The sequence below is a fragment of the Coccidioides posadasii genome, chromosome 3, assembly GCF_018416015.2.
Source record: "Coccidioides posadasii str. Silveira chromosome 3, complete sequence".
Taxonomy (NCBI): domain Eukaryota; kingdom Fungi; phylum Ascomycota; class Eurotiomycetes; order Onygenales; family Onygenaceae; genus Coccidioides; species Coccidioides posadasii.
Genome location: NC_089409.1, coordinates 2,660,778 through 2,679,717, shown reverse-complemented (window position 1 = coordinate 2,679,717; position 18,940 = coordinate 2,660,778). Strand labels below are relative to the sequence as shown.

The following is an 18,940-nucleotide window of genomic DNA, read 5'->3' as shown; positions in this document are numbered from 1 at the left end:
TTCACTTCTTGTCATTTCTCCGGAACAATGCTCTTACGCCAAATGAGCGTAGACTTATCTCTGTATCAAGAAAAGCAGCAATTACAATAAAGAGATTATTCATACATACAGGCCAACAGAGCAATATTGAAACGTGCTCCTAGCAAGCTGCAAGAATTTTACTGAATGCCTCATGTGTCTAAGAAGGGAGGGAAACAATAAAGTTCCAGCACATTTGTGTTTGACTGTTGTCCGTGAAGTCGTCATGAAGTGAAAAATTTGAGGCTTAAAATGCAAGACATAGCTCATTCAAAACATTATCACGAAAAAATAACTGCAAAATTAGGTGCATGTAGAGAGTATAGAGGAGGGAGTAGACATAGCCAGCGCCAGCTTGGCCCGTCAGCCAATCATGGTCTCCAAGAATGGGTCATTCAACAAATCGTCTGCGCTGGGTCTCTTCTCATGGTCAATCTCAAACGTCATATCCAGAAACGCTGTGGCCTCCTTGCTGGCATTTTCCGGCGGTGGTGGTCGGGCCTTGTTATTTCCAATGGCAAATATTGCCTGGAGCTGGCTGCAATCTGGGAAAGGATGGGCACCAATAAACATTTCGACAACAAGGCAGCCAAGACTCCAGATATCTGCCTTCTTAGTGTGTGCTGTTTGGCGCACGACTTCGGGAGCCATCCAGTACACGCTTCCCTGAAGGGACGGGCGGTGCAGATGACGAGCTGAGCCTCCCGCGCTTAGCATATTCGAAGCTTCGACACGTTTGGATATACCGAAATCTGAGATTTTGATTTGGCCTTTGTTGTCAACAAGGACGTTTGCACCTTTGATATCTCGATGGATAATGTCACGACTATGAAGGTATGAAAGACCCGTTAGGATTTGCCGGACAAAATTCCTGATCAAAGGTTCCTGGAAAGTGTTATATTGCTTAAGCATGGTCGCAATGGAACCTCCTGGAACATATTCCAAGAAAATATTCAGGTACTGGTCGTCAGTGGATGTACCAAGGTATTGCACGATGTTCGGATGTTGCAGGCCTTGAAGAAGACTAATTTCGTGCTTCAGGGCGTTGACCATGGTAGTTTTCTTGTTGTCAAATTCCGTTCCCTTTGTGGCCGACGGAAGTTCGACTTGCTTCACAGCCATGAGCTCCCCCGTAATCGCATGGAGGGCAAGAAAGACGCTGCCAAAGGATCCTTCACCGATCAAAGAACCTTTCATCCAATTCTTGTTGCTGAAGTTATTCCCGGCAAGGAAATCGGCTAAGCCATCATCATCTTCCTCACCATCTTCGGCGACAATTATACTGAGGCGTTCGTTGAGTGAACCCCCGGTATCCGGAGCATTGAGGCAGATAGACTCATCAAGGAAACCTTGCCTCGATTCTCCACCTGCAATTTCAGATGCACTGTCGAATGAGACATAAGATTTGCGATTGGGTTCTACCGGAGACTCTTCTTGTAACGGTTGCAAATTGGATGAGGCTATAGAATCACGGAATGAAGCCTGAGGAAGATTGAATCGGGATACTGAAAGGGGCCTCGAGCCGCGTGTTGGTTGTTGCCCGGCACCCGTCAACCACGTATCAGCAATGCTCGGAATAGGCGGTGCGTCTTTTAAGCTTGATGCCAAGCTGATGTTGCTCACCACACTCAGGCGGCTGGCAGCGCGGCTAAGCCGTTGAGACCGTCTCACTGATAGGCGCATTGTCTTTTCGATATCTTCCTTCTGGTGACTTGGGAAATAAGACGTTAATTCGTGAATAATCATTTCACTTGGCGGGCGAGCACCGAAGAAGGACCGTAATTTCGTGCTCTGCTGACGATCACCGGCTTTGGCTGTAGCTATCTTTGGATAATCGTCCCTGTGGCGATCGGTGGCTGTTAACGGTGACCGCGGCTGCCGTATGTTATGCCATGGTTCACCGGTTAGTTTTTGAAGCTTAATCTGGTTCCTCACGTTGGTAGTGCTGAGCGCATTCATGTGGGCTACTTGGTTCTCATCCATTGCAAGTTGAGCAGCGCGCTGAAGCTCCTCAGCCTCAGGCTCGCCAGCATGGAGCTTCCTTAGTATTAAACGTCCGCGCTCGGATCGACCAGACCCGTCACATATCTGGAGCAACTCCGAATCTGATATTCGCCTGCAGTTTGCTGGATCTGGATCCAAACCGTCTAGAACATAAAAGCAATAATTTCTGAAGTGGCTCTCGGGTAGCAGCAGCTTCCTGAGGACGGCCAACATCACCTCCTCCGCGGTCTTGCAATGTTTTACATTAAGTACTTTTGTCTGTCCACCAGTGTATATGACTCTAATGACCGGAGAGTTTGGAGGTAAAGCGCCCATGGTAAGTCCATCGATACTTGGGGCTTGTCTCATGTGCGCAGCTGCCCTTGAGCTCTGTGAAGGATCTGAGGGGCGGGAGAAGTAGCTTCCGCCTTGTTCTCGACGAGCACTTTCGACGGGGCTTGCGCCAGCGTATCGGTAAGGCCGCAATCCCCGATCATGCTCAGTGAGAGGCGATGCGGCTCTCGGCGAGCCTTTACCGTTTTCATGACGAGGCCATTGGCGGCTGTTGGACGGTTGTTGACGGGCCGTAGAGGGGCGTGGCGATTCGGCAGAGGGAGGGGTGAATCTCGACGAATCCAAGGCAACAAAAGAGTCCTTAATCCGTCAGCATATATATACAAGAATTGCTGATCTGGCAATACCAACTCACTCTATTTTTCTTTTTTCGGCTCGAAACACTTTTGGTCCTTAGTTGCTTAACGGCTACAGAGATGCGGACCCGATCGCCAACCTTCTTAATTCCCATCTCCTGCAATATTTTCTGATCACAGTCTAAAAGGTTATCGCCATTGAAGTGATTCGCTATTAAAGTCATTTGCACTGTCAGCGGCACAAATTCGTATAATAGAGGCATCTTATCTAGGCAAGTACCTTTGAATATAGCCTCATACTGTCCGCAGCGTATGCTATGCAGCCAGTCGGCTACCTTTTTCTCGTCCCACAACCTACGTGAACGTATATCAGTCGATTGTCAAAAGGGAGTATGGTCACAGAACGAGGGCATGGCGTCGTACCGAACCGAGTCGAATCCATCACAGCCTTCGGAGAATTCAGACTCCGTTGGGCTGGAGAACACACCTTCCCGATTCAACATTGAGCCAGCTTGGCCTTTACCCGGCAGGGTCATATATGTACTCGAGATTGCTGATGGTATGGAAGGCAGAACGGCAGTGTAGGGGTTTTGAGTTCCTAGCATCATGAAGATGACGCTACGAACGAACGTTTCGATCTGACCGGAATGGCAGACAAGGAAATGGGGGATTATAGGGCAATTGTTGGCTCCTGGAGTTTCAGAGAGATTGGAATCTCGAACGAAATACTTTCATTTTGTCATTTGATGGAGAAGAAATGTTTGAAGGAGCTGTTTTTAGACATAACACCTTAGCTGTGGTTGCTTTCATGACAAAAACGGCAGATACATGGAAGAGCTTACAGGTGAGAAGGACTCTCGAGAAATTCAGAACACTCGGATGTGCCTCTTGTCCTTACTAAAAGGTCGAAAGGCGAACGGCCGCTTTCTTGCCGAGACCTACTTGGACTTTGTACGAAACAAATCCGTCTGACGAGAAACGAAAGGCAAAAGAACCCGGCGGGGCAACGCGCGCTTTTTTCTTTTTTCTTCGTTTTTTAATTAATTATATATTTTTTTTTTATAATTTTTATACTTCACAACGTAAAAACTGGGGAACTTGCTGAGGTCGGAGCGCGATCGTGTTTCATGTGAACCTTGGATGAGACAAGAGTCCTCGGGGGCAAAAAGAAGACGAGCGAGGGCTGTTCCACAGAGTTTCAGCACCTCAGGCCAGCTCTCAGCTCAACCCTAGCAGTGTAGGATAGGATGCGTCGGATAGATGAGTGACAACAAGAGAAGAGAGAACGAATGCTCAGATGTCACCTCCCTTAGGATCGCTGGAGGAGCCTCGCCGGTGGGTGGTGGGAATATAGGAGCCCTGGCGATAAGAATAGCTTTGTTAGGCCAAGTTGGGCGGTTCCGAAACTCAACCACGCCCTAGCTTGTTACAGAATCCGCAGTGTGATTGGCCGTGAGCCCCTGGGTCTCGCCTTAAAACAACCGTGATCTTGACCCTGCAATCCGCTCTCTGGCGACGAGCGCTGATATTTTCCGAAAGCGAGCAAACGGCGACCGTGGCCCAAGAATGGACGGTATTGCCGCTGACCTCGGCCATCAGCCGTCGGCTCTCTGCCGGCGACTGGCTGGACTGCCTGTCGTGAGGCACCGCTCAATGGACGCCCTCCCTCGACGCTACATATGTATCCAACCACTAACTAACAGTTAACGAGTTGGTGAGTAAAATGTTTCTGCTCATTTGTCCACCGTCAGCCAGACTCGCAATGGCAAAGTGCTATGCTGAGTTGTTCCCCCAAGGCCCAGACCTTGAAACGAATCTTGCTGCAGCGATCGTCATGCAACGCCGTTCCAGAGTCAGGGTACAAGCTACATTTTCATTTTTCTCCTCCGCATCCACGCTCAAAGACCAAAATTAAGCGCTGGAACTGTTATGACTATACCAGGCATCATTGGTTCAAAGCAACTTCGATCCTTCAACCAGAAATTTTTATGGGAATGAGCAATCTGTCTATTTCTGGCCCTTACAAAATGCCCCATCTAACGCGGAGTACCGTGGCTGTTCCATGTTCTGCTCTGTTTGTTAACCAGATGCCCTCCATCAACAGGGGATTTAATTCTGGTACAGTGGGGTCGCCCTGGGCATAAACCATTATGCGTGAGCGCTCTGCTCCTCTTCTGCATTGAACGAAATAGGATTAGAGATGTTTGACACTGCCATGGCCTCGCCCAGGAGATACAACCCAGGGCCTTGAACCTGAAAGAAAAGGAAAAGAACGGTTGAACTTTTCAAAAAAAAAACAGAAGAAGAAGGCCAAGGGAGTCTCATCCGACCCTGGCCTGTGTTTGCTCATGACTGCAAGTGGAAGCGTGCATGAATTTCAACATGTTGATGTCTCAGACTTGGTTACCATGAAGCAGTAACTGCTTCTGCTTGCTGAAAGAGTTTATGCGTGTGCAGCATGCTCAAGGTACCTAACATCCACAGTGTCTCTCTCTCATTACCAGCGACACAAGCAAATGCTGAATGTTACTATGGAAGAAAGACATATGGATATTCTCTAATAGCATACTTTGTATAAAACCCCTTGATTCGCAGGTGGCTCATCAGGTGTGCAGCTTCCTCATCCTTCATGTGGACCTTCTTCCGCTGTTTGGGCAATTCTGACCATAGAAGTGCCGTCTGATGCCTGGATATCTCCTTTTAAGTCTGGCGAATGGCATGGTTGTGAAGGGAGAATTGCATGTCACCGAAAGTCTGCTCACTACAAAGTTCATTGGGAACACCGCGGTGGGATACACCCCGTGTATCATATCTGGTGACCGGACTTCGTTGCTCTTCGGTGGTCTAGACTATACATCCATTGAAGGTCCCCCCGCAAAAAAATTTTCCATTTGCCGGGCCTCTTAGGACGGGCTTGTCACCCTAGTCAAGGGAGGCATTCAAACACGAGGTTGTTTGATAATGCTTTTCCCGCGATTCCCAGAAGGTTTATACATGGCGGAGAGCAGCGAATGACCATCACATGCTCCCCTCGCTGACTGCACGTCGCCTCGGGAGAGGTGTATTGTTGGACCTTTATCAACCTTAGCCGGCCGCTGCGGCGGGATGGGCATACTAGCGAGGGACTTCAACCTTTGCGGGGGGGTCGGTATATTTTGTCCTTTCTTTCGTACCCCATGAACCCACAATATGACTCAAGTAGCACTGACCCTGATTGAAAGTTATTGCAGGTGGCACCGGCTGGCCAGCAAGTGCTTTCTCTCGCGTCGGTCTCCTTTGTAGGATATCTCAACAGGCGCATCTATTGAGGATCCATAGGCCCTTGCGAAGTATATCTCCATGTGAGTCAAGCTCTCAGTTTCTGATTCCCTTCGCCAGCCTTGCCTACCGGCTTCTGAGGGCCACCTCCTGGGGCTTCGCAACTGCTCGTATCTTAGATTAAAAGATGAAAATAGTGGAACTGTTCACTACGTCTTTACTTTCGATGTTGATGTCGTAACCAATGCCTCCTCTAAACTACATCCACTCATCCTTGGAGGCTACACCAACGGCAACCATGATCATTGTGCGCGCGCACTTTTTCCGAGGGTATGCAGTGGGCAAACCAAAATTCTAAACACGGAAAAGCCCGATCCCAGATTTTGTTGAGTTGCGCAATTATGGGATCCCAAAGGAAAGCGCCTTTTCGATCTGCTACCTTGTCTTGATGGTAGGTACGGCGATAAAAAGCATCTCGCGTATATCGCCACCTTGCTTGAGGTCTTGCCTAAAGGATAGTCTGCGAAAAAAAGGCGATGGGCAACTTTTTTGATAATAGCAGCAAATACTGCAATAAGCCGTAAGGTTGCATATTCTTGACGATGCTGTCCATGCGCGGGGCGGGTCTCAAAAAGCCAAATTTTACACCAATAGAGAAGTATCAAGAGAACAATCAAGTGGAGGCTAGAGCAGCGAAGTACAGCAAAAGCATTGACTCAAGCTTCGTGGCTATTTGCGGTATTGTGAAAATACAGAACGACACAGGGACATGCCCCAAAATACAGTACAGAGTAATTCTCAACGAAGCCTTTGAGAGACCTCTATTAGATGACACAATTCACCGGGTGCGCGCTACGGGATTTGGATGCCTTTTTTAAGAGACATAAGCTCTCAGGGCAAAAAGAGTAAGGGAACGGAGAAGCGGGGTTTTGAGGGTACCTTTATTAAAAATAGAAACTTGATTCTCCAGGGATCAAAAGGTCATTCCAAGGGTCGGGAAACATGGTAGCCTTCCGTACCTGGATCACCGATGGTGGACATGGACACCTTCGATTGATTTCCAGACCACCAGCCAAAAGAGCAGAGCGCGGTTCCTGTGCTGTCTGGGAGGCGGCGGCTGCGTTGATTCCCCGCACTTCGACGCCCCAAGGACGGCCGAGCACGTGACAGTGGCGCGTGGACTCCGCCCCAACCCCTCACCTTTATCGCAGCTTCTCCGCTCAACTGCAGGGGAAGCTGGGGAGAAGGATTCAGCAAATCGAGATAAGAAAATGGACGAGACTCGCACCGCTTCGGGGAAAGTTAAGAAGAAACGTACAACGGCCAATCGCAAAAATCTGACTTGCGAATACTGCAGCAGGCCGTTTGCGCGCCTGGAACATCTCCAACGACATCTCCGCACACGTTGAGTTACCCGTTTCACCCCAAAACCTGATAGCTCATGCAATATTCTTCCGCGACTATAAGCTGACCTGATCCCCAACTGTAGATACAAAGGAAAAGCCCTTTTCCTGTGAAATATGCTCCAAGAGCTTTGCTAGAAGGTTTGTCGGCAGCTTCTTTCGCTTGGACGAGAGCTCATATTGTCCTCCAGTGACCTCCTGGTGCGCCACGAACGCTTGGTTCATCCGGCCGAAGCTGCAGCTGCCAGGGGCCAGAGCCGGCCCGCCGCAACCGCAATTGAGATCCCTACGACGCCTGCTTCCGCCCCTCTATCTACGGGACCGTCCGCTCCGCCCCCGGCCCCTTCCCATGACCACCGCCTTCTAGACCTGTCGGATCGTTTGAACATCCAACCTCCCGCCGTGTCTCGATCGGATATATCAGAAGCCACTCCGCAGATAATAGATCAATCTCAATATAATCCGTCGTGGGGATACGATCTGAATTTACTCTCTCATGCTGCTAGCCATGTCGCACTTGAGGGTCAGCAAGAGCAAATGGTCCAGGTTCGAAAATCAGCATCGAATGCGCATGATAGGCCAATGACAGATAATTATGGCGTTGAACCTTCCATTCTTGACTTGGCAGACTTAGGCGACCCTGTTCAGGACTTCACAACGTTCCTGGAAAGCGTCGGTTTGGCCTCAGACTGGGATTCTGGAATGTTCACAGCAGTTGAAGCGGAGCCACTTCTGCAACCCCCGGTGATACCCTTACAGCCTGCTAGTCCACCGAGATTTAATAGGGACGTTGGGGTAGAGCACCGTCACAACACTGAGGAGGCGACATCATTTTCAAATTTTGGATCGCGACTACCTTCTTTGCAACCTGAACCACAGGAGCCAGAAGAACGAGGAGGCCTTCCTGAAGAGCTATCCACGAGGGCACCCTGGGATGTGTCAACGCAAGACCGCCAGCTTCTGGTGTCCCGATTAGAGGACTTCTCTCATGTCCTCCCAAAAGGCTTTACACCCCCTTCAAGGCATGCCTTGTCTCGATATTTTGCCGGTTATGTTAATGGACTCAACGAGCATCTTCCATTTATGCATATCCCCACACTTTCGATTTCACGTTCTCCTCCAGAACTCAGCCTTGCTCTGGCAGCAGCAGGCTCACATTATCGCTTTGAAAATACCCGCGGTATCGAGCTCTTCCATGCTGCAAAAGCAATCCTCCTGGAGCGAATCAGACGTCGCGATGTTAGAAAACTCCCACCTCAATGGTTTGTCACTCCGACGTCGAATTCTGCCGTGCACACGTCCCGCGGATCTTCTTCCATATCTAACCCAAGCACCAGTCCTTTTCAGCCACCATTCATCCCAATGACAGATAATGTGGTACATCCCGGCGAGGATTCCGAGGCGCAGATGGAAATCATACGCACGTTTCTGCTTCTTACCGTCTTTGCTTCGTGGGAGCGCCACCCGGAATTGTTAAGAGAGATTCTAGCTTTGCAAAGCACGCTTGCTCGACTTGTTCGCGACCATGGACTTACCGACCTTGGTCCTCTTCCTGAAACGGCGCCTTGGGAAGACTGGGCTCGTCAAGAAGCGGATCGTCGAACCAAACTAATTGTCTATTGCTTCTTCAACCTTCACTCTATAATGTATAATATTCCGCCGTTAATCTTGAACTCCGAATTGAAGCTCATCATGCCATCGCCGGCTGATGAATGGAAAGCAGCCACGGCTTCTCACTGGCGCCGGCTGCACCGCTCTCGGGCTGGCACCGAAATATCATTCCAGGAGGCATTTGCAAGGCTCTTTATCAAGTCGCCTCAATCGAATGGTTATAACCCAATTTCACCACTAGGGAATTATGTCTTGATCCATGCCATTATCCAACAGATATTTTTCGCAAGACAATTATGCTTGTCGGCGCCTCTGATGCCGGGAACGAGCATCAGACCAGAAGATCTTGGCGTTTTAGAAGCTTCGCTAAGTGCGTGGAAAGCCGGGTGGAGACGAACTCCTGAGTCAAGCATCGATCCTCAAAATCCTGCTGGCCCGATTGCATTCACCTCCACCGCCCTTCTTGGATTAGCATATATTAGGCTTCACGTGAATCTCGGGCCTTGCCGCCGTCTTGTAACCCAAGATCCGTTGCAAATAGCCCAGGCACTGAAAAACTCCCCGCCGGTTGGCCGCCATCCTCGGCTCATAATGGCGCTGCTACATTCCGCTCACGCGCTCTCAATCCCGGTTCGCTTGGGCATAAACTTCGTCGCTAAAACACATTCGTTCTTTTGGAGTATCCAGCATTCTATATGTAGCCTTGAATGTGCTTTTTTGCTAAGTCGATGGCTTCTTTCTATTCCCGCAACGCAGTCGGAGCAGCCGCTTTCGGACCACGAGAGGAAACTAGTGCTTTGGGTCAAAAGTATGATGGACGAGACGGACATGTCTGTCGAAATGGAGGCCACGTCTGAGTTGGACTTTTTAAATGATCCGGTAAAGGTCAAGCAATTGAGTCTCACCGTCGTACGCGTCTGGTCTAGAACTTTCAAGGGGAATACAAGCTGGCCGATTGTTGACTTGATTGGCTCGAGTTTGGAGATTTATGCTGATTTGTTGGAAATGGGGCCGCTTTCCTGATCCGATTTTCTTCCCGCATAGAGCATCTCTTTATAGAAGACAAGTCAGAAGTGCTTTCCACTTAGCCTTATACATTAAAGCGAGTCACGCGTAAGTTATACTTGATATTCATGAGTTGGGTAATTCATGATATCCGTTGTGTTTTGGCGTTTATTTTTGTACACAAAATCTTTATAACCCGTTTTGGTATGTCGTTCTAGTCAATATGGAGAGGAAATCTTCGAGGTTCCATAGATGGATATAGCCTGGGAATTCGTTTATGTTCTCGATAGTACGATATTTGGTTCACTTGTGTGGGACAGTTGACAAAGTATTCGTACTATTTAACCTAGCGAGAGCAGATTTCCCATTGATGTTTGTATCCCAAGTAGTGAATAATTCAATTTCAATATTTCAACTCTCCCTTTAGGTAGTGTTTTGAGCGAGAATCCCAAAACGAATCCCAAAGGAATAATCGTGGTCTTCAGGTCGTTGTCGAAGATGCACTCGATTTTTCCCTATCTTGCCGTAGTAGAACGCTTGTCGGGATAAATTTTAGCGCTGACATTGAGTTTGTGAGTTCAGTAACATCATGGCCGGAGGTACATATATGTACGGTTTCACTTTGATCCCTAGGCGATGTATGGTTTGACGTAACGGGATTCGGTGTTTTGCTATTGGGCATCTGAACGTATGGAGGTTCAGCGGGAGCTGGGGTGGCCTGAGTGGAGGTTTTCATAAATTCGAACGGCTGAAGCCTTCGTTGAGGGGGTTCATGCTGCGTAGACGCCGGTATCGAGACTCGTCTATGTTGTGGCAAACTGGACTTGAGAAGTGATTTATGCTTATCAATACCGTCGTTTATGATGTAAAAATTATAGGTCTGTGCCGTGATAGTTAGCGAAACAGTTGACGGTGTTTCTCATTAAGAGATGCCGTAGAAATTGCACTCACTCTCGGGAAGGAGTGCTTGTCTATCAAATGCATTCTCCGCTTCTGAGGTGTAGAGCATCTCCGTTCGCAGCCTTCCACAAAACAACCGAACTGCACAATAAAACTAGTCAGTAACTCATAGTCTCGCGAGGATCTCCACATTAGAGGAACTAATGTGAAAAAGGATAAAAAGCATCACCGTTTTCTCTCCCCGCTCTCTTCTCGCAGCAGTAAGCGGATCATGATTCTCTTCAATATGGCGAGCAAGAAACAACTCAGACGGGAAGTTCTTTCCACATTCCGAACACCGATTGACATGAGACTGCTTGTAGTGAATCTCGTATTCTTCATACGTCGAAAAAGATACGGGCTTCCGGTGTGGAGGGAAAGCACAGCGTATCAATTCTGGAGATTGCACGGACGCATCCAAGTGCACATGCTTGCGTTGAGGCAAATGGCTGGCGAGAGCCAAAGGTTCCGACTCGATTGCAAAAGTAGGCGCGAGCTCGGATGGCTCAGGTGGAGAGTCCTTACGTGAGCGTTTGGCCATGTCGAATTTTGAGGGTTGACGAGTATCAAATTTGGGAGAACGAAATAGAAGGATTGTTTACCCTAAGTGGTTAAAAATTCGCAACTTGGCCATATTCCCTATTTCTTTGCTTCTTTAACGAAGCCTGCCTAGCTGACTCTCCTTGTCTTGGTATGGGATTTGGGTTTTTTGGGAAGAGGTGTATGGAGTAGGTACTCCGTACTGGTGTGATAATAAGTCAGGGCTTCAATCCACCGGGTGAAATCACAAGTGGCAAGTTCAAAGTTGGATTTCAAACAACGGATCGTTGTTGGTTCTCCCAGCAAAAGCTGCATGAAGCCGTCAGTTGTTGAATGTTGATAAATTAAACTCGGCGCTAAAAACCGATAAGATAAGAGGCTCCACTGGTATTAATAAGCAAAGTGGGATAAGGGCGAAATATTCGCCTTGTGCTGGGACTTCAAATCTCGTCTGTTTCATAGCAGAGCACCCAAAGACGAGAGAGATTGCCTGGAGAGCTTAACTTGATCATCATGGTGCTCCCAAAATCCAGAAATGCCGTTGGGCTGGGGAACAGCCTGATGAATGACCGTTTCGGCAAAGGCAAAGCTTCAGATCGGAAAAAGGTCTCATACAACGCTGCTGCAATTCGACGAACGGGCCCGGGAGGAGAAACATACATCACGAATCCCACAGAAGAAGCATCATGGGTTAAAATGCGAAGCATTACGGAGCAGGCTGCGCTAGATGAATTCCTCAGCACGGCGGAGCTTGCAGGAACGGATTTCACTGCTGAGAAGATGAATAACGTCAAGATTATCCACCCCGACCAGAAAAATCCCTACCTGCTTTCCGCTGCAGATGAAAGAACAGCTGTAAGCAAGCATCAGCGGAATAAAAATCGGCTGACGGTGCCGCGACGACCGAAATGGAACTCGAAAACAACACGACAGCAACTAGATATCATGGAAAGAGAAAATTTCATTGAATGGAGGAGAGGCCTGGCTGAGTTGCAGGAAAATCAAGATCTTTTGATGACGCCTTTCGAGCGAAACATCGAGGTATGGAGGCAATTATGGAGAGTCATTGAGCGATCGGATTTGATCGTACAGATTGTCGATGCCCGCAACCCTCTACTCTTCCGATCAGAAGACTTGGAAAAATATGTGAAGGAAGTTGACCCAAAGAAGAGAAATTTACTGTTAGTCAATAAAGCGGATATGATGACGCCACACCAAAGGGAACTTTGGGCGGACTTTTTTGAGTCCCAGGGCATCAGCTACAAATTCTTCTCAGCAGCATTAGCGAAAGAGCAAAATGAAGCGAAGTTAGACGAAGGGGTGGAAGACGACGCTTCAGTAGTTGCTAATTTAGTGAAGCGTACGAGTAAGGCCGCTCTAGACGATTCCGAGGGAAATTCTGAAGATGACGATTCCGAAACTGACGAAAGCGGTGGCATTCCTCTCCCGGCTGATCCGAGTGAGTCGAGAATTCGGATTCTCTCAGTTGACGAACTCGAATCCTTGTTCCTTGAAGCCGCACCTACCCCTGACCCTCAAATTGACGGTTCTGAATCCTCAAAGAAGGTCACCACCATTGGGCTTGTTGGGTATCCGAACGTCGGGAAGTCAAGCACAATCAACGCTTTACTCGGGGCAAAGAAGGTCTCTGTGTCAGCAACCCCAGGCAAAACAAAGCATTTTCAGACCCTTCACCTCTCCCCTACTCTTGTCCTATGTGATTGTCCTGGTCTCGTGTTTCCAAACTTTGCCACCACCAAGGCCGAGCTTGTTATCAATGGCGTTCTGCCCATCGACCAACTGAGAGAGTATACTGGCCCAGCAGGACTCGTTGCTCAGAGGATCCCAAAACACTTTCTCGAAGCTATATATGGCATGAAGATCCACACGCGCCCCATCGAAGAAGGAGGAACAGGAATCCCAACTTCTTCTGAAGTTCTCCGAGGATATGCGCGCGCAAGGGGCTTTGCAACTACCGGGCAAGGGCAACCTGATGAGTCTCGCGCAGCTAGGTATATTCTAAAAGATTACGTAAATGGAAAGCTGCTCTATTGCCACCCTCCTCCGCCAATTGCAGACAGTGTGCCTTTAGATCCGACGCAGTTCAATCAAGGTTTATATGACCTTGCGCACCTTCCTCCTAAAAGACAAGCAGCATTGCTTAACCAATCTTCCAGCGCATCTGTGTCTGGGTTTACGGACAGCAACGACGTGGATACGAATTCAGATGTCATGTCGCTCTCTTCGGCCCAGCCACCATTTGAGGGCGCTCGGTCCCGAAACATTGATGCTGGATTTTTTACCGCTGGTGGGAGTGGTTCTGCCGGTCACCTCAAGATGCCGTTCAATCACGTATACACCGAGCAGGGGGCCAAGCAGAGGCATAAGGAGCTTTCCGGACGGAAGGCAAGAACGATGATAGCACTGGAGAAGGGAGTTGATGTCTCAGAGGTACAGACCTCTGGCAAGAAACACTTCAAAGGAGGAAAAAGGAAAGCAAAAGCGAAAGGCAATACCAAAGATGCCGATGATTTTTGAGTTAAACTATTCCCTAATGATATATGCACCTCGCTTGATGTTACGTGGATGTTAGACCTTTCTTTCTTGCTCACGCATAGATGGAGTTTTAGTTGTAACTTGTTTTGCTTTAACACTGGGCATATCCTTGGTTGAATTGCTTGGTGGGTTAGATATATATAAGTACTTTCATACTTAGTTATGCTTGGTGGTGGTTGACATGATCTTATCAATCGGCTTATCGATAACCTTAAATTCACGTGATCTCCACACGATAGGTAGGTAGGTTAGGTAACACGATAATTTCTCAGATATTGGTTCCGGGAACGAAAAAGTCGCAGAGGAAGAGCAGACAAGGAGAGCATATGCAGACATTTCTTTCAAGATTATTTATTATTGTGGACCCACTTCATTAAGAGAAACTTGTGCCCGTAATTCCTAGCCAAGATGCCTCCGAAGCGAGGATGGATGTTGGTTTACGCTCACCTTTCGTTTCCTGTGAATATGCACTGATAAAGCCGTTGCTTCCTGTAGAGATAAGAAGACCGCGACAACATACCAGCTTTTTCACAGATCCCAGAATGATCCTTTGATCCACGACCCTGAGGCGGATGACCGTGTTCTCCACCAGGTCTCCGGACCATCCCACCCACCCAACGGTCCAAGAGCTACAAGACATTTAGGGGATTTGGAGAGGGAGTTTGCCCAGTCTGGAGCCCGTAAAAACGAAGGAGAGGCGGCGAACTACGGTATCTTCTACGATGATTCCGAGTATGATTACATGCAGCACCTTCGGGAATTGGGCAAGGGAGGTGGGGAGGCACATTTTATCGAAGCTTCAGTTAGGAAGGGCAAAGGCAAAACGAAGAAGCTGGAAGATGCACTAGCAGAGAGTGGCCTTGAAGGCGATTTCGATGGACTTTCTCTGAGGGACGCCTCTTCGACCTATGGTGGAGATGACATGCTGTCAACGGCTCCATCGTACGTTAGAAAACCCACCTATCAGGATCAACAAGATGTTCCCGATGCGATAGCCGGATTTCAACCAGATATGGATCCAAGGTTAAGAGAGGTTCTAGAGGCTCTTGACGATGAGGCGTTTGTAGACGAGGAAGGTGAAGAGGATGTATTTGATGCCCTTGTGGAAGGTGGAATCGATGCAGAGGTCGACCCGGACGAGTGGAGGGATACGTATATTGAAGATGATGATGAAGGATGGGACTCAGATGCTACAGAAAAGGCACCGGTCCAACCGATGTCATCCTCGACATCACACAAGAAGGACGACTCGAAAGCATATACCACTTCTCAAACGGAGTCTGAGCTCCCTTCGCACGACGCACCTATTCCGGACGCCACGAATGATGATGGAGATTGGCTTAAGAATTTCGCGAAATACAAAAAGGATATGAAATCCAGACCTTCGCCAACTGATGCTTCAGAAAATGCTTCCGAGCTTCGTACCACAGCCTCGACTTTGTTCACAGTTGGCGGAACGCCCATTCGGAAAAAGAAGCGCAAAGGCGCACTTACTAACCCATCCGCATACTCCATGACTTCATCCTCTCTTGCCCGTACTGAAGGTCTTCGGCTCCTGGACGATCGCTTCGAGAGGGTGGAGGCTTTATATGCGTTGAATGAAGGCGAGGAATATGAAGGCTCGAGTATGGCGGATGACGTGTCTATCATGAGTGGTATGTCCAAGTATTCGCAGACACCGAGCATGGTTTCGCAGAGCGGCAATGTTCCAATGAGGGAAGATTTCGATTCAGTGATGGACGAGTTCCTGGGCGGGTGGCAGGATCGCGGAAAGCAAGCGAAAAGAAAAGGGGCAAAGGGAAAGAGAGGAAAGAATGGCAATGAAGTCGCGGGCATGAGAATGTTAGATGAAATTCGGCAAGGACTTGGACCTGCGAAGGTTTCAGGGAGGGTTTGAGATGTCCTTGCAATAATTCTTGAAGTGCCATTTCTACATGTCGATGGTTGAAAAAAGTACTTTCGATGAGCATTTTATACCAGATTTTGCATAGCGGCGAATGAGCGAAGTCACCCGCAAATTTGATTCACCAATAAATTCCTGCATAATTCCTGTGTCCTTCCACTTTAAAATGCTGATATATTACAATAGTAGAGTACATACTATTTTGATTATTTGTCGCTTGGTCTAGTGCTCCTAGGGCTGATGTGTCACATCGCTCCACCAACAATGTTAACAATCCACATTGCCAATCTTACATGCCACCCGACACGTCTCTCTACTTTTCTAAAATCCTCTCTAGATACCGCCTTGGCATCCTCTTGAAGCCACGCCGCCTCCTCTCCCAGTCTTTGCTTCAACTGTTCATTCGTCGTCACCACCACTGCGCCAACCTCCAGATCAAGACTGTAGCTGCGTTTCGTATAGTTGCTGCTTCCCACAAAAGTCAAGCTAGGAGTTTTCTCGTTTGGAAGCGTGATCCAAAGGCCTTTTGCGTGGTACGTCCAGCCACCTGGTTCACCTACAGTGCCGCGCCGCCATTCCTTTAACTGGATTGAATTTGTCTTTTGTGCTTCTGCAACACGATCAAGAAATCGGGCTGAGAGGTACGTGTATCCTGCTGGCAACATGCCTGAGACCCCAGGAGAACCATAGAAGCCATTGGCCCAAGGCGAGGCTGTGAGCACGACGCCCTGTGTATGTGGGGATGTGGAATATGATGTGCTGGCGATAAGAAGAGAGGACAAAGCAGGGTGGATGTTAAAATACCCAGCCGTGAAAAGCCACTTGGAGTTTTCTAACGCAGGGTTGGTAGAAAGAGCACCAAGAATGCTGATGACGGCGGGAAACTCTGTTGATTCGTCTGGCTTCAGAAGAGGAGTGAACTGCGCGACTGGATATACGTAGGTCTTATCTTCTGAAAACGAAGAGACTGAAAGTGTGGAAGTAGTTGGGGTTATCAATTTCGGAAGTATTGCTGAAGCGCTGGAAATAAAGTCCTCCGGGCGCTCCAGGGGAGACTGGCCTGTATTTCCCGATGGCCATTCCAAGGTGTAGCCAGATTTCTGCTTTTCACTGGGAATTACGAGAAAGCTCAAGTTGCAAATAGCCGTATGTATACGGCCATAATAATCAGACAATTGTTTCGAGCTGAAAAGATGATATCTATCCAGGCGGTTTGTGAAGTAGTCGCTGGAGAGGTTTGCTCTAATTGCGAATGGGGCGTTAGCATACCACCATAATGAAAACCGTTTAGGATAGAGGTCTCACACCCAGAAAGTATTATTTCATCATCAATGCCGTATAGTTTCATGTGCTGTAGTCCCCATCCTTCATTAATTCTTCTTGGGACGTATCGTTTTCTCAAGCCGATCAAATTGGGGGTATGAAACATTCTAATTTCAACTCGATCAGGCCCATGTTCGGCTACTAGCGAAGCTAGGAGGGAAGCGCATGATGGATTGGGCGATTCGCGGGTGCCTCTTAGGCAGTCGGTGAGGATGGAAACCGTAAGATCAGGGTTTTGGCGTAGACTTTCGCTAATCACAGTTATGAGTTCATGTTCGGTTTTGCCAATGTAGAGAGTAGAGAGGTAGATTCGACGTTTCGCATGTCTTATTTTATGCTTGAGGCAAATTAGCATTAGCAAAAAGAGCAAGCTTTCGTGAAGGCTCTGTAAATACAGACCTTGAGGGTTTTGTAGAATGACTCTGGAGACTCGATAATCCTGATATGCGACGCGTGAATTTCGAACCGCGGAGAAATTCGATCCAATTCAACTGTTAAAGCACCGAGAGGGGATGTAGAAGCAGCATGATTCGCAGAAGCAGCAGCGGCGGCACCTGGGTTGGATGTGAATTTGCGGACTCGGACGGATACCTGGAGAGCTCGCCGGCGACAGCATGGGAGGCATCGGCCTCCAATGCGACTAAACATGGTATTCCTAGGAGCTGGGCGCAAGCATTGAGTGCAAGGGAACTATCAATTGGCTAGACCCGTGTCTCTATTTCTTCAATTGATTCCGTCCATGCCTTGATAATGCCGGAAGCTGCTCGTCAGTTTTGCTCTTATCTTATCAGATCTCCGATCGGCCTGCGCTAAACTCTTTCGAGACTTGTACTTCGCTCATCACCGACGCCGACATCACGATTGCAAAGTCACTCGCAGTCGATTCAGGGCACCTTTCGCCGCAAAGATGTCGACAATCACTCGTACACTCCGGAACCTCTGGAGAATAGGATTTAAGGTATGCTATTCTCTCTGAATCCTCAGAAACTTGACTGACGGTTTGAAAATAGGAATATGGCCACCAAATGCAGGTATGAAGAAGTTGAACCCCATCCGAGCCAACCGAGCGAATTGGATAGAGCGCTTACGTACCGTGCTGTTTTGGATTAATAGTACATGGGTATGTCTCTATTATACTGTGCTATACCGGATTAATGGACTGACAGATCTAATTTGTTCCATGCAGGCGATACGAAAGCCGGGACCCTAGTCGCCATCGACCGATACGGAAACAAGTACTATGAAAACAATGCCGAGTTACCACGTATGTGTCCATGAGCAAGTGTCACAGAAGAAATGGACGCTCTAGCTAACTGTTTCCGCCTTCCCTTTCGCGAACTCAGTCCGAACACGATGGGTGGATTACAAGCAAAAGGAACTTGATGCCTCTCATGTCGAGCCCGGATGGTACGAGTCTTGGTTCTCCTCGCTACTTGGATAAGTCGGAGGCTCACATCTAAATTTCTTTTTTTTTTATTTATTTAAAGGCACGGATGGCTGGCTTACATGGTCAACAAACCGCCAACCGAAGACAAAATCATGCAGACAGGCGTGCGGACATGGGAAACCCCCGAACACAGACCGAACCTGACACTATCCCGCGCCGCATTCAAAACATATTCGACGTATGTCTATCTACGATGATATTGGCACTCAGAAACTTTAGCTTTTACTGATGATTTATATTTAGGACCAAACCAAAGTACTCTGCTTGGGACCCGGTTGCGAAACCGAGATAGATTTTAAAATTG

The 18,940-nt window shown here is 48.3% G+C and overlaps 7 protein-coding genes across 7 annotated transcripts; 4 read left to right on the top strand and 3 right to left on the bottom strand.

Annotated features, from left to right (window-relative positions):
- Positions 1-320: 320 nt before the first annotated feature.
- STE11 (ATP binding) lies at positions 321-3,681 on the bottom strand. Its single transcript, XM_003069359.2, has 5 exons — positions 3,494-3,681; positions 3,075-3,421; positions 2,932-3,005; positions 2,711-2,862; positions 321-2,655 (listed from the first exon to the last, which is right to left on the bottom strand). Exons 2-5 carry the CDS (start codon positions 3,257-3,259, stop codon positions 382-384), a joined length of 2,685 nt encoding a protein of 894 aa, XP_003069405.1. The 5' UTR covers positions 3,260-3,421; positions 3,494-3,681; the 3' UTR covers positions 321-381.
- Positions 3,682-6,737: 3,056 nt separating this feature from the next.
- D8B26_005811 (uncharacterized protein) lies at positions 6,738-9,946 on the top strand (the record flags this gene model as incomplete). Its single annotated transcript, XM_066125003.1, has 4 exons — positions 6,738-6,814; positions 6,880-7,313; positions 7,399-7,453; positions 7,504-9,946. 4 exons carry the CDS (start codon positions 6,738-6,740, stop codon positions 9,944-9,946), a joined length of 3,009 nt encoding a protein of 1,002 aa, XP_065981084.1.
- Positions 9,947-10,189: 243 nt separating this feature from the next.
- On the bottom strand, positions 10,190-11,663 carry D8B26_005810 (uncharacterized protein). Its single transcript, XM_003069356.2, has 3 exons — positions 11,058-11,663; positions 10,880-10,969; positions 10,190-10,808 (listed from the first exon to the last, which is right to left on the bottom strand). Exons 1-3 carry the CDS (start codon positions 11,406-11,408, stop codon positions 10,410-10,412), a joined length of 840 nt encoding a protein of 279 aa, XP_003069402.2. The 5' UTR covers positions 11,409-11,663; the 3' UTR covers positions 10,190-10,409.
- Positions 11,664-11,876: 213 nt separating this feature from the next.
- On the top strand, positions 11,877-14,039 carry D8B26_005809 (uncharacterized protein). Its single transcript, XM_003069355.2, has one exon. The coding sequence runs from the start codon at positions 11,921-11,923 to the stop codon at positions 13,943-13,945; it is 2,025 nt and encodes a 674-aa protein (XP_003069401.1). The 5' UTR covers positions 11,877-11,920; the 3' UTR covers positions 13,946-14,039.
- A 207-nt stretch (positions 14,040-14,246) lies between these two features.
- Positions 14,247-16,005, top strand: D8B26_005808 (uncharacterized protein). The gene is made up of 2 exons (XM_003069354.2): positions 14,247-14,394; positions 14,459-16,005. Exons 1-2 carry the CDS (start codon positions 14,372-14,374, stop codon positions 15,858-15,860), a joined length of 1,425 nt encoding a protein of 474 aa, XP_003069400.1. The 5' UTR covers positions 14,247-14,371; the 3' UTR covers positions 15,861-16,005.
- Positions 16,006-16,078: 73 nt separating this feature from the next.
- Positions 16,079-17,837, bottom strand: PGS1 (CDP-diacylglycerol--glycerol-3-phosphate 3-phosphatidyltransferase; the record flags this gene model as incomplete). The annotated part of the gene is made up of 3 exons (XM_066125002.1): positions 16,079-17,108; positions 17,174-17,526; positions 17,589-17,837. 3 exons carry the CDS (start codon positions 17,835-17,837, stop codon positions 16,112-16,114), a joined length of 1,599 nt encoding a protein of 532 aa, XP_065981083.1. The 3' UTR covers positions 16,079-16,111.
- A 259-nt stretch (positions 17,838-18,096) lies between these two features.
- Positions 18,097-18,928, top strand: D8B26_005806 (uncharacterized protein; the record flags this gene model as incomplete). Its single annotated transcript, XM_003069352.1, has 7 exons — positions 18,097-18,147; positions 18,200-18,220; positions 18,303-18,309; positions 18,376-18,453; positions 18,533-18,596; positions 18,677-18,814; positions 18,880-18,928. The coding sequence occupies 7 exons, from the start codon at positions 18,097-18,099 to the stop codon at positions 18,926-18,928; spliced, it is 408 nt and encodes a 135-aa protein (XP_003069398.1).
- Positions 18,929-18,940: the final 12 nt, after the last annotated feature.

What these genes read in the sequence shown, in the direction of transcription:
- STE11 (XM_003069359.2), bottom strand. Translation starts at nt 3,259, where the DNA reads ATGATGCTAGGAACTCAAAACCCCTACACTGCCGTTCTGCCTTCCATA. An exon ending in GATGGATTCGACTCGGTTCG is followed by an intron (nt 3,006 to 3,074) that starts GTACGACGCCAT and finishes ACGTTCACGTAG; the next exon opens with GTTGTGGGACGAGAAAAAGG. An exon ending in GTATGAGGCTATATTCAAAG is followed by an intron (nt 2,863 to 2,931) that starts GTACTTGCCTAG and finishes TGACTTTAATAG; the next exon opens with CGAATCACTTCAATGGCGAT.
- D8B26_005810 (XM_003069356.2), bottom strand. Translation starts at nt 11,408, where the DNA reads ATGGCCAAACGCTCACGTAAGGACTCTCCACCTGAGCCATCCGAGCTC. An exon ending in GAGAGCGGGGAGAGAAAACG is followed by an intron (nt 10,970 to 11,057) that starts GTGATGCTTTTT and finishes TTTATTGTGCAG; the next exon opens with TTCGGTTGTTTTGTGGAAGG. An exon ending in ACAAGCACTCCTTCCCGAGA is followed by an intron (nt 10,809 to 10,879) that starts GTGAGTGCAATT and finishes ATCACGGCACAG; the next exon opens with ACCTATAATTTTTACATCAT.
- D8B26_005809 (XM_003069355.2), top strand. Translation starts at nt 11,921, where the DNA reads ATGGTGCTCCCAAAATCCAGAAATGCCGTTGGGCTGGGGAACAGCCTG.
- D8B26_005808 (XM_003069354.2), top strand. Translation starts at nt 14,372, where the DNA reads ATGCCTCCGAAGCGAGGATGGAT. An exon ending in CCTCCGAAGCGAGGATGGAT is followed by an intron (nt 14,395 to 14,458) that starts GTTGGTTTACGC and finishes TGCTTCCTGTAG; the next exon opens with AGATAAGAAGACCGCGACAA.